General features: G+C 36.8%; 1 protein-coding gene across 1 annotated transcript in view; it reads left to right on the forward strand.

Annotated features, from left to right (window-relative positions):
- Positions 1–14,012, forward strand: part of gnav1 (guanine nucleotide binding protein (G protein) alpha v1) — a 443,998-nt gene that overhangs the window by 424,766 nt on the left and 5,220 nt on the right. The window contains exon 8 of the mRNA XM_051936251.1: positions 1,532–1,619. Coding sequence (XP_051792211.1) covers positions 1,532–1,619 — 88 coding nt within the window. The remainder of the gene's footprint in view (positions 1–1,531; positions 1,620–14,012) is intronic.

Genomic DNA, 14,012 nt, shown 5'->3' on the forward strand with positions numbered 1-14,012 from the left:
TTAGACCATTTCTTTTGTGTTTTCATATTTATTTTGCATGAATTTCAGTGTCTTTTAAATTACTAAATTTAATTAGTAGTGCAAAGTTTTTCTTTTCCAATTTTTAATTTTTGATATGTTTTTTGAATTCTAAGTAGTATGCTTTTCACAGACTGCATTTTCTTTCAGTGTGTTTTATGATTGCTACTGCTCAGAAACCAAACACCTGAGAATTTCCATCTTTTTTTTTCCTTACTTCGTGCTTAAATCTATAATTCCTCAACCATTTTTTATTTGTGTATCTCTTCCAGGAACTGAAATGTTGTGAAGCACCACAGCATTTTCAATGTAAAAAAAATTTAAAGCTTAAAATTTCAATGCTTTTACTTTACAAAAATTATATAGTTATATATTTATTGCATGGAAGGCTTATTCCCACCACTTAAAAAATGTTATTTCTTGCCTGAAGAAGGGGCCTGAGTTGCCTCGAAAGCTTGCATATTGTAATCTTTCTAGTTAGCCAATAAAAGGTGTCATTTTGCTTGGCTTTTCGCTACATTCATAATGGCTAACACGGTACAACACCCTAGTACTACTTAATCCCAAGAGGAAATTCACATACTCTAGCAGCAGCATATTGTTAAAAAACAATATTAAATTAAAGAGTGATAAAAATCCAGGTATAACAGACAATAACTGTGTAGATGGTTAACAAAAATGTACTCGTTTCTGAATATAGTGTAACTTGCTGTTTCTGGAAATGAACACTTTAATTTAAGAATGGTGATGGTAAGGCAAATAGTGTTTCACCGTGTACACTTGATCTAAAATCATGTAATTCCTGACCTGGTCACTGTCTGTTTTCACTCTACATTTTTCCACCTGATCATGAGGAGTTTCTCTCCAGGTAGGTTAATCGACAACTCTAAATTAACCCATATGAGTGCCTGTGTGTTTCTGGTGCTATGAATAAGAGTCCAGTACTATGAACTGTTGCTCCATCAAAAGCTTATTCTTGTCTTGAACCCAGTATTGCTGGCATAGGCTTTCTGATTCTTACACCCTTGATTTGAATGTTTTTGTAAATGGATGGATGGACATTCACCTACATTTTTGAAACATTGCATGCTTTGAAGAATACATTCTTTTGAAATCTCTAATGTGACAACATACTTCATATGGTAAAATACTGCCTTGCTAAGTGCTTTGAGTAGTGAGAAAAGCGCTATATAAATGCAAAGAATTATTATTAATATTACTCATGTTTCTTTTGAGAAATATATAAATGCAGAGTGCTGTGCTTAGACCCCCACTGTTAACCACAGATACATGGGATCAGAGCAAGACCTACAGCTGGATCATTCTCTTCTAGATTAAAATCATGTATCCTATCTTGTTTATTTGAATTATATTAGAAATTAGGGGTGGATGGAAATTTGTGTAGATTTAATTTACTGATAGACAGTGTGGTCTAGATATAGAAAAATAGAACAGGAAATGTGTGTTGTGTTTACATTTAGTTTACTGAATGTTTTTTTTCCCTCCTTTGTAGATTTTGTTTCTAAATAAAATTGATCTGTTCCAAGAGAAGATTTTGCACTCTGGGAGACATTTACGGTTGTACTTACCACAATTTAGAGGTAAGTACCTCATACAGTTTGCTTCTGTGTTTTTCTCTTTAACACAGTTGGATGTTACAATAGCAAGTTAGCTTCTCATAATTTATAGATTCTTAGAGGGAGTGAGAAAAGACAACAGAACAAATTGCACAAATATACTGGCATGATATTATAATCTGTTTTTTTTTTTTTTACTTCAAGAATAATCTGAATGGAAATCATACCTTAAACACTGTTTTAGCCAAGGCTTTGATTATGTTACCCTAAGAAAGCAGAAACAAAATTAATAAAGTCAGTGTTATGAGGAGCCAGAATAAAAGCAACATTTCTAACACAAATACTGAAGAGTAAGTTAATAAACAGATTTGTTTTATGTCAGTGTAGTGTGTAACATATACCATTTAAGCTTCCATTAATACCAATTAAAAGAAGAATTGTAGTACACTAATTGATGTGCACTAAATTTTTTTTGAATGCTAGCATAATAATACTGCCATCTACAAACAGAAAACATATTTCTATTGTCATTTTTACTGAAGAATATTTGAAAAAATGTTGTTTGTTATATCAAAGTGTAATTTTTCAGTATATGAATGTGTCTACTAAGGTAAATGTATATGAATTACTAAAATACCTCACACAGTATTAATGTTTAGAAAATATCATATAAGTGTTCTCTTAACTATAGAGTTAACAGTCAACTGTCTGTTAAATGAAACGAGATAAAAGCATATGTTCTGAAAAAAATAAATAAATAAGCAAAATTTACATTTGGAATTATAGCCCCATTATACAGTATCAGTTGTTACAACTAGGCAATTGCTTTTCTATTTTTTATTTTTGTAACTTTAGTTGTGTACCTTTGGGTGTTTTGTCACTTCAAACAACAGTTTTTTTTAAATATTTGAATCATTTAGAATCACTGTTTCTAAACACAAGGTAAACATTTTTTTTTTTTAAAAGTTAATCTCTAAGAAATTAATCATCTGCCTATGTGTGAGTAACTCAGCTGAAATTGTCTAATTTGTGGTAATTATTAAATGAGATATTAAAAAATGTTTCTACTTTGTCTTGAAACAGTCAAGTGTTATGCTTTAGTCAACATATAATTTTAAATTTTAAGATTCTAATTTGTATATAGGATAAAATGTGTGAAGTTGGAAGGTTAAAGTTCAGAGATGAAGATGCAAATACATCATTAATATACAGATATCTCTCATAATGCCAAGCATCTTCCTTAGAATAAATGCTGCATATGTTAGGTGATTATCACATATAGGAACAGCAAAAAATAGCTAAATAGGCCATATGCACGCTCTCTTCTGGATTCTTCGTCAGCCAGCTGCTGTACGTCTGGCACTGATATCAAAACTGATAAGTTATGGTGTTTTTTTTTTTCTTCACCTGATCACTTCAAGATGTGCCCAAACTTATGGTAAACGATGTAAGTTGCATTATTCAAACATTGTACCAGACATCGGGGGCTAAAAAGCAGAAGGGCTTCAAACTATATGTTTAAAGCTGTAGCAGTGCCCCATAGGGGGTTTCATTTGTTTATAGGTATGTCCTGTTTGGTGATTGTTAAATATTAATAACAACACTGGTCTCGCAGATTCTTGTTTGTAAATATGGGATCTGCATCTTTAAACTGGTTTGTTCAAATGCGGAAGGGCTTGTGAGATTTGTAGTTTGGGGTTTTTAGGCACTGTGCATATAAAACCAGAAGAGAAGGATGCGTCAGTACTTTTTGATTTGTTCGTTTTTCGATCAACTTCATCTTCAGCAGAACTTAAACCCGTTTATCAAACTGGATGTTTGCAGCAAAGAAGGATTGTGCACGGCCACCAGATTTAAGAATGCAATGGATTCTTTTTTCTCAATTCAGTCCATCGATGACCTTTGTGAAGAGGTGCGCCTCAGAAACTATTTACTTTCTGGACTCTGGTGGTAGGACAGTGTTCCCTATCCATGCTCCGGGAAACAGTTTACTAAGGGGGAGTAATAAGCCACATCTTTCTGTCTGTTAACAGGTGATTGCACTTCAAGATCCACTTTCATCACCTACTGTAAAGACTTTTTCAGGTCTATAAATATCATTGGGGGGGGGGGGAGGTTGTTCGTGGTGTTTTTTATTTTTTTGGTCATTATCTTTCTTTGCTAAATATAGTGAATAATGAATATTAATATATTTGTTTGCTGAATATATTTAATCTGTTTGGTAATTTTTTTTTGATGTGTTGTTAATATTCAGGTGTCGGGGTTGGAACACTGTAGGCCTTAGTTGTAGCCTGATTCAATCATCCCCTATTTTAAAAATATAGTGGTTTCTCTGCTCCGCAAATCTGGTGGCAACCTCTGCACTCTCCTGGAGGTCTTAATTTGCTACAAAGCTACATCCATAATTACGAAGGCAAGATCCAGTCTCATTAAAAATGTGTGTCTACTATGAACTTACATGGGACAAATATGTGATTACATTAGGCTTCTTTAAAAAAAAAAAAAAGCAGAATTTCAATAATTAGTCATTAAACTTTACTCAGGTACAGGTGAATATGTTTGTAAATGTAATACTGCAACGGTGCTAGAAATGTTATATCAGCCAGGGAAGAGTCACAAATGAATGAGCTGACATTACATTATCAATAGCAGGTGTGCCTATAAAAACGGCAACTCTGCACAGTTGCATGCTGTTTTTCCAACTATTGAAGCAAAAGGCAAGAAGTTCTTTTAAGAATAGTGAGCCACTTCAAAGCGTCACATAAAGAGCAGAGAATCCATCCATTGTTGCGCTCGGTGCAGATGCTACAATACATAACAACATGAGTCTGCTGGGCATCTTGCCTTGTAAAAAAGTGAATGTCTGTGTCTGAACCTGCAAAATGTTGAAAGCCGAACTGTTGCTTCATTGTAAGGGTCTCAATTTTTTTCCCCAGCTGGAGGATCTCCTCTCTCAGAGACAGGTTTTCATCAATTGCTATATTCACAGCTTCTGGATCTAGAGCTGAAACATAGTCATGGTCCTTGAAAATGTTATCATCCTCCTCCTCTCTTTGTGTGTCATCCTCCATTGGTCGCTTTCTCCTCTCCCAAATCCCCAGTCTTGAAAGTGGAATGGACAAATTGTTCCACTCCTTTTTCAACAGTTGCCATCCTGTCTCAGACCCCAGCTTGTGTAAATCCTCTTTTGTGAAATGGCAGTTACTAATTTGGGTATGGGGAGTAACTGTAAAGCTCTCTCTCTGGACTGCAACGATCCATTTAGATCGGATTTCCACATAAGAGATAAATCTATGAAAATTAATTACCTTCTTGTACTTACTGGAAGCTTGATCTATATGTACACATATATACAGCTATATGTACGCTGAAACTTAAACTTCTTTTTCTCTGACATTCTTGCCACTAAACAAAAATCGCAACTGTAGTATGGACAACGGAAGTGACTGAGCTGGCTGAGATTTCACTGGGGGTACGGCAGCAGTATTTTGTGCATATAACCTATTGGTTCCATATCTTTAGTACATGGTGGACCACTAAATTAGTAATAAATTGACAAAGTTAGTGTTGAATTGAGCGCAGACCAGAGCATACAAATAAGATTTAGAACATGATTTCTTTTTCATTGCAAGCAGAACCGGTGTAGATTTGTGAACTTCTGCTAGCTTCCATTATGTTGTTGCATGAATATTTACAGCCTAGTAATAATAATAATAATAATAATAATTCATTACATTTATATAGCGCTTTTGTTGAAAGTTAGGTAGTGCCATGCTGCCTTCTACTTTAGATCTCTGTTGAATTGCTTTTTTGATGTGTGACCACTTTGAGTTCCAGAGAAATGATGTTAAAATTGTATCCAAGTTCTTGGAGAATAAACTGTTGATATATATGTATAGGAGTTCTCTGAAAAACATATAGGACGTTTGAAAAGATATTCATTTTGACAATATTGATTCTCTTAGTTAAAATAAGATGAAGGGAAGACTCTATTAACATCGTTTTTGATGTTTTTCATTATACCACCACAATTATGTTCAAAGAGGTCTTAGTTTCCTGGTAATAACTACTCCTAGATATTTAATCTGTTCTGATGCCATCAGCGAAAAGTTATCCAGCCTGATCTGACATGCCAGGTAATTCACTAGAGAAAGAATGCTTTTATTCAAATTAATTTTGAATCTAGGAATAATATGAGGTTTTGTTAGATGTCATTAATTAACTGAAGGAGAAGATAATGTGGTAGTTTTCTAGGACCTACATTGGGCTACTCATGTAGGTATTAGTTCTTTTTTAGCATATGGCATAAAGCTATAAAAAGTAAAACCATAAATCGTGTTGCCGAATTCCCACATTAAGGATTTTGTAAGATATATAGTAAATTTAGAGGGTATTTAAAAATAGTTTTCTAAATGAACATCACTATATAAATATCAATAAATATCTAAAGATTAAAATTAGATAACAGGATTTAAAATTATCTAAGAATGGTTACAAATATATAAATAAAATTTGCAACACCTGAGAATGATAGTTTTCTAAGTAGTTTAAAACTTTTGAAATTTTAACTTCTGAAATGACATTTTCAATTTCAGTAGCCATATTATATGTGATTTTCACCCAAAGCTAGTACATTTGGGACCCTGAAGTAAGTAAAGTCAGTAAAGCAGTATGGCTGAGAAAACCAGTGCTGGAATGCAAGTTAAACGCTAAATTCAAAACATAGCTTTATGAAGTATCCAACATATTTCTTATTTTCCTGGCAGCAACTTTCCGCTTATTAAATCCTTTTAGCATCATTAATGGAGCAATCAGATCATATAATCGTGTCCCATGGCTACATGCAGCACAGTTCTTGCCCTAGGGTTTTTGTAATTCAGCCTTAGTGCTTTCAGTGCATCATTGAAATACCTTTTTAATGTTAATTATGATTTATTGACTGTAAAGGAAAATTGGATTTTATACTAAAGGGTCAACTAAATTGACCTCATCTTTGTGAGCTGCATTTGATTTGTTTCATTCCTAACGACATCCCTCAGTAACTCACTCTATTGCTCTTTATAAATATTGCATGAAGTATTTTTAAATAAGGTATTGTAGCTTCTAGTATTTGTTTTTGCCACATCCTTTTGCCTGTTTGTTTCCATTCAGAGATTAAATTTGTATGTTTAGTGGTACAATTGTTGCATATTTTTTAATTAGTTTGCCTTACTTAACACTGACAGTAAGTGATCAATATCCCAAAGTGGAGTGGTGTTTTTTTATTTTACAAAGACATCTAGGTAAAGGAAATAAGTATTCAGAAAAATTATGCTTTAATGTATCAAATGTTCACAGGAAACAAATGATTATAGGGAAAACAAAATGTCTAAGAATTAGACCATGCGAAATAATAAACCCTCCTTTGTACCTGACATTCTTGGAAAATCTTTGTCTTTTAATGACACTTGATGTACTGGCTTTTCCACTTATGTTACCTAGTCTTTTACACTCTCTCTTTATTACCCTGGGGGTTATTGTGGCCTCATAGTCCTGCCAGTTCACCAGCCTCTGTAAATCCTATGTATCCTCAAATGTGGTAGGCTGCTTTGGGGTTGCGTGTTGTGTGAATTGCCCAATAGGGTTCCACTTGCCCCTCCTGGGATGAGATCGATTTCCCTTTTTGACCAGAAGGTAATGCATTGGCCTGCTATCATTTCACCGTGGTCCTGCTCGCTCTCTCTTCTTCTGTTAGTTCTGTTGTGTTCTGCTGGTTTGCCTGTTCTCTTGTACCCAAAATGATGTTGCCGGTTTTCTCACAGGTTATCTCCTTTTTTCTTTGCCTCTCAGCTGTCTCCAAAGATTCCATTTCAAATTTCTCCTAAAAGTTCATTTTTGTTCACAATAGAATCCCAAGGGACTCATCAGTTTGGTTTGTGCACTTTTGGTTCTTTCTGTGCTCTTCCCTTTTCTTTTTTCCATTTGGTGGCCATCTTGTGAATTTCCCCTTGGGATTAATAAAGTATCTATCTATCTATCTATCTATCTATCTATCTATCTATCTATCTATCTATCTATCTATCTATCTATCTATCTATCTATCTATCTGTCTGTCTGTCTGTCTGTCTGTCTGTCTGTCTGTCTGTCTGTCTGTCTGTCTGTCTATCTATCTATCTATCTTTGCTAGTAGTGACCCTTGTCAGCCAGATCCTGTGCAGTATTTTAAGATGTGTTAAAGAATATTTTTCCAAAACATTTTCAATGGCAAAACATCATAATAAACAAGAATATTAATTATTTCAAAAGGTTTTAGCAATGAAGTTAAAGGAACAAGTCTACTGAGCTTTCAAAATAATGGATCTTCAGCCTTAACTTGTAAGTGTCATAATAATGAACAATTGACAAACATGACTTAATAGCTAATTTCTGGATTTCCACATATGTATATGCTACATTTTTGGCCATGTTAATTTATAAATTGTTAATAAATACCTTGTGGCTATATTTGTTTTTCTTTTTAGACACTTAAATGAACAAGTATTCCAGTTTGCCCTGGGGTCTATCCATTAAAGGTGGAAATAGACCTTCTTGTAGTCAGTGTAGTGATTTAAAAGGTGAGATTACACACTATTCGTTCCTAATTTCTGCTATGACCTTTGCTGTATAGCTCTCTGCTGTCTTGCTGTTGTAATATTTCTAAAGTTTAGAAAGCAGGGTTTTGAGTGCAGAAAATATGGCCATTTTAAATTGTAACATAATCAAAGGTAACTTCTGCTTTTTTATTTTTAATTCAACCAAAGTAAGACTGAGTCTCTGACATTTAAACATAGTTTGGTCATGCAGCAAGTCAATGATCCAAAATGCAAAACCAAGTCTCAATCAGAATTGATAAGAAGAATTAATAAAGTCCATACCAGAACCCAAAAGAATGTTTCAGCAGGACCTCAAATGTGCTATGCATGTGCTACAACATATCAGTGATTCTGAATTGTATGTGTTGTGAGCAGAATATTCCCAGCCAGATCTGGACATATAATATTGTCACTTGGGGCCTCATGTATAAACGGTGCATACACACAAAAATGTTGTGTACTCCCGTTTCCACGCTCACATTCCGATGTATAAAAACTAAACTTGCCGTAAAGCCACGCATATTTTCACGCCAGCTTAATCCCTGGCATATGCAAGTTCTCTGCTCGGTTTTGCAAACTGGTGGCACCCAACGTCAAAGCAGTGCTACTGTTCTTGTGTGGTTTCCCTTTATTTTTTAGATTCTCATCCCTGATGCAGCTTTATCAAATACACTGAAATTAACCACGTATCGTTTATTAGTTTAAGGCATCTCATTGTAATCAACCTGTAACCATATAATGGTTCACAGAATGGCCAAACTATTCCAAATACTATAGCTGCTTTAGCGTTGTTACTCTCAGTGCACCGCTGAGTACTTAACCCACTGTATCCAAGTGTGGAATCACAGCTGTACAGCAGCTGATCGGAGTATTAATACAGTATCTAGCACACGCTGTCTCAGCCATGCGCACAGTCTATTTGAACTTCGCCGAACCAGTACAGCAAACGCTTCAGAGCCTTTCCTGTAGGGACCTCGTGGTTCAGAAACCGTGTCATCCCAAGTGCTTTAAACACACTCAATCAGTCCATCAAGTGTTCCTGGTAGAACTGTTTGTACTTACATATAAGTACAATCACTTCAATGTAAACTTGCACTACAGTTATAATATTGTACATCCTGAGTCACTTTATAAAGCACGTATTTACATATGAAGACGACTGGCCTCTAAAGTTGATTTAGATTTCCAAGCGCTATCTTCTTGGAGCTCTTGATATCATTTTTAAGATGAAATGCAGTAAAGCATGTTTATAACATTATACAGATAAGTTTTAAACTTCATTAAAATAATGTATATTTTAATAATTAAACATGTGAGGACACGGTGGAGCGGCAGTGACGAGCTGGTGTCTAGTTCAGGGATTGTTCTTGCCTTGTGCTCTATGCTTGCTGGGATTGGCACGACTCTGGATGGATAGATGGATGGAATAACTGAACATGTACTACGAAGATATTTCAATGTTTCATAAAAGTTTTGAAGAATCAGCATTCTAAGCTTACAGATGGCTTGGCATCTATTATAGAGCTGATTGTGTGGCAATTGGTTACTTAGAGAAAGAAAAGGAAGGACAGGAATTGGAGGTTAGTACGTTTGAGAGAGACAGTACTGCTGCAATAAATTATTTCACTGAAGGTCGCGCACGGTGCAGCAAGCATCTTGCAGGAGGTAGGAACAATGTTTGGACAGGGCACCAGCGCATTGCTAATACTACGCCACCATGTCCCCATGTTTAATACATGCTTTAATTCCTATCATTATGAAAATTATATCAAGTATACATCTGAATATTTAAATTGTTCAAAGAGCTGTAATATCATGAATGTAATGTATTCTGTGTCCTGCTGGCGGAAGAGAAAGCCTGTTTAACAAGCACGTAGTAATTCACACATAGAGCACATAAAAGAACACACAGAAAGCAATCATTTAATGTGCTACTTTAGTTATGATGGAATCTGACAAACTAGTAAATTAAACGATTTTAAGATGAAGTTTATGATGTTCTACTTTAATGACAAAATAAACTACGTGATTAAAGTGAAATTTTCGAGATTAAAGATGACATTTGGACATTTTTTTCAACTATGTCCCTATTTTGTTTTTCTTTTCTCTGTACCCTAATACACTTCCATATGACACTCACATGGTGGCCTACGACTCACCTTTTTACGGCGACTTTGATATCTGACCACTTCTTATTTATTTTGGGCACTTTGCGACTTTCTGAACTTGAACTTTCGAGTTTCTCCGCCACTCTGTTACTTGATCAACTTCCTTTTGTTGTTTATATCACTGCTTACACCAACAAATAGTACATTTTTCCTTGCCTCCACTTGGTATTCGCTGAAATTCTTCTTTTTCCCCCCTGTGCTTTTGCCATTGTCTTTTCACAGAATGCAAAACATAAGGGGCTATTTATATTGATTTGTAATATCAAAGAGGCGTAATTCTGGGAGGGGCGACAGGCGCATGCACGAGTGTTACATTTCACGCAGACCGGGATTTATGTAATGGAAGAACGTGGAAGTTGGCATATGCACAGATTTATGCATCTGGATTTTTTTTGTGCGTACGTACATTTCCACTTTTGTCTGTACGCCATGTTTTAGTGCGAATTCTACACATGCCATTATGCATGAGGCCCCTGGTGTGCAGTATTCTACATTGCTCACTCAAAGTTTACTTTTCAAGCAAAGGTTATCATTTCGTAGATACAATACGTTTAGTCATTACCTTGTGTAGAGAAGTCAAACACTTTCTGAAATAGTACGTCCTTGCATTGCATGACTGCATGTCACTTACCAAACAAGCAAGAAATCATTGAACTGATTGATATATAGTTATCTTTCTTTTTATTTGAATGTTGTCAATCATACTTCTGCATTACTATTATATGAACACTGTGTACTGCAAATCACATCCTAATGTACAGTAGCACTGACTATGAAATGAAATATAAACGTGAAAATAGTTGCTTTACGAGTTCCTACCTGTACTGTACAATTAAACTTTGCAGTTGAAGTTTTTCTTTCAAATATTGGTAATAGCACAAGTACTTGCTTATTAATTTTCTCTATTAGTTTATTTTTCGTGCTTAATGTCTTGTCTCGGTTTTGTCCTTTAAAACCTATACATCATTAATCAGAAGAAAGTGGACGCCTGAAATAATTCATTAAAAACATTATTATATTTTTAGATTACTATCTTAGGGAGACGATTAATGTCATGAGGTTTGAAATGTACCTTAATTTGTGAGTTCGGCTGTGTGTCTTTATCTGTTAAACCATTGTGGTAACTCAATCTGCAGGAGAAGGAAAAGGTAAAAAAAGTAAGCATGACAGTGATTATCAACAGGGTGGTTTAGTTTGTAGACAGCTGTGTTATCTTAAGGTGTAGGAAGTTCCCTTTTATTTATTGATTTATTTTACTCGTTAGGTAGTGATATGGTTTTGTCTTTGACTCTTGTGGCAGAGTAAATGGGAATTACGATAACTTATTTCTAAATCTATCTAATCTTGTTCTTTTTTTCTTTACCAACTGCATTACTTCTGTTGAGACATTGTTCTTAAACAAAAGATGATCATCCATTCCATCTTCCACTTCAAAACCTGGATAGCAGTGATGTTGTAACATGGGACATAACAGTACATTCTCAAACTTGTTTAATATAATTTAGGGTCCTGGAGGTCCAGGGCCTATCCCAGCAGCTTTCAGCACGAGGCAGGGAGTGGTTTTTGGAAAGGGCAGCAAGTCTAGAGCACACATCCACACTTACACTGGGATGCTTTGAAATTGCCAGTTCATCTAAGACACGATTTTGAAATTTAATTTCCCGTGGAAGTTCCATTGGACTAGTAAGTTCTTTACCACTGAAAGATGATTATTACTGGTCTAAAAGTAAGCTTTGCAAAGTCTAGTCGTCTACTCTTCAATAAACAGCCTAGCCCCCAGAACAAAGGCTTCTTGGAAGCTGAAGCCATATGGGCAAACAAGCCTCCAGTGCTCAAAGAAAAGGATGAAATAGTTAAAATATAACATTTACAGAGAAATGGTTAAGAAACACAGCTTGCATAGAATGAGAGCAGCTACTCACAGAGAGGCAATAGTAGTTTAATTCTCAGCAACCATCCATCCATTTTCCAACCCGCTGAGTCCGAACATAGGGTCACGGGGGTCTGCTGGAGCCAATCCCAGCCAACACAGGGCACAAGGCAGGAACCAATCCCGGGCAGGGTGCCAACCCACCGCAGGACACACACAAACACACCCACACACCCAGCACACACTAGGGCCAATTTAGAATCGCCAATCCACCTAACCTGCATGTCTTTGGACTGTGGGAGGAAACCGGAGCGCCCGGAGGAAACCCACGCAGACACGGAGAGAACATGCAAACTCCACGCAGGGAAGACCCGGGAATCTTAGCAACCTAAAATCCAAAAAAAAAATTAAATATTCTTTATGTGATACTTAATTACTTCCTGTAATTCTGTAAATCTCTTGAGATCCTGCAAAAGCAAACCAGAGACCATACACTTGTTTTTGCACACATTTGTCATGACATCATGGTTTGTGACATTGTTTTGTCGGTTTGTACTTTTGTATAATGTACATTGTGTGCATTATTTGTTGTTTAAGTATTTATTATATTTTGATGTTGAAAACTGGAATCATGTGGAAAGCTGCAAATAAAACACAAACAGTAAATGGGGATTTGAGGTAGTGTTACATCAAAACCTGCAATGACACTGTCACAGTGGAGAAACGCATCCGTGTGTATCCAAACCAGAAGCCCTGGATGACAAGAGAGGTTCAACGGCTGCTAAAGGAAAGGAACACTGCCTTTAGGTGTGGTGACAAGGCTCTCTACAGCACGACACGGTCCAACCTGAAGAGTGGCATCAGAAAGGCTATGAGGGACTATAGGAGAAGGATTGAGGAGCACCTGGACTGTAATAACAGCAGGCAGGTTTGGCAGGGAGTCCAGCACTTCACCAACTACAGGACCAGCCATGCAGCTGCTGAAGGTGACGCCTCAATGGCAGAGGAGCTGAAACACTTCTTTGCTCGCTTTGAGATGGAACTACCAGAGGCAGCTGTTATACACGCAGCAGCAACTCACAACAACATCACCCCCTCCCTTAGGGTGGAGGAACACGAAGTGAGACGCTCGTTCCAGGCTGTCAACCCTAGAAAGGCAACAGGTCCCAACGGTCTCCCTGGATGTGTGCTGAGGAGCTGTGCAGAGCAGCTGGCTGGGGTCTTTACAAAGATCTTTAACCTGTCACTGTCCCAGGCCTCAGTTCCTCCCTGTCTGAAATCCTTCATCCTACTCCCTTTACCAAAAAAATCACCCATAACCTGCCTGAATGACTATCGGCCAGTAGCACTCATCCCGGTGTTGATGAAGTGTTTTGAGAGACTGGTCCGGAGTCATATCATGTCCTTCATCCTTCCCACCTTTGATGCACAAATATTTGCTTACAGGGCTAACAGGTCTACTGAGGACACTGTTGCTGCTGCTCTCCATGCTACCCTGTCCCATCTGGAGCACCAGGGGAGCTACGCACGTCTCCTTTTTATCGATTTTAGCTCTGCTTTTAACACCATCCTCCCTCACAGATTGGTGAGTAAGCTGCTAGCCCTGGGACTCCCATATTCCACCTGTATATGGATTAAAGACTTCCTGACAGACCGCACGCAAAGGGTTAGGGTAGGCCCTCACATCTCCTCGGCCATCAGCACCAGCTCTCCTCAGGACTGTGTGCTGAGCCCCCTGCTCTTCACGCTGTACACACATGACTGCGCC

The sequence above is a fragment of the Erpetoichthys calabaricus genome, chromosome 14 (genome assembly GCF_900747795.2).
Source record: "Erpetoichthys calabaricus chromosome 14, fErpCal1.3, whole genome shotgun sequence".
NCBI classification, from domain to species: Eukaryota; Metazoa; Chordata; class Cladistia; order Polypteriformes; family Polypteridae; genus Erpetoichthys; species Erpetoichthys calabaricus.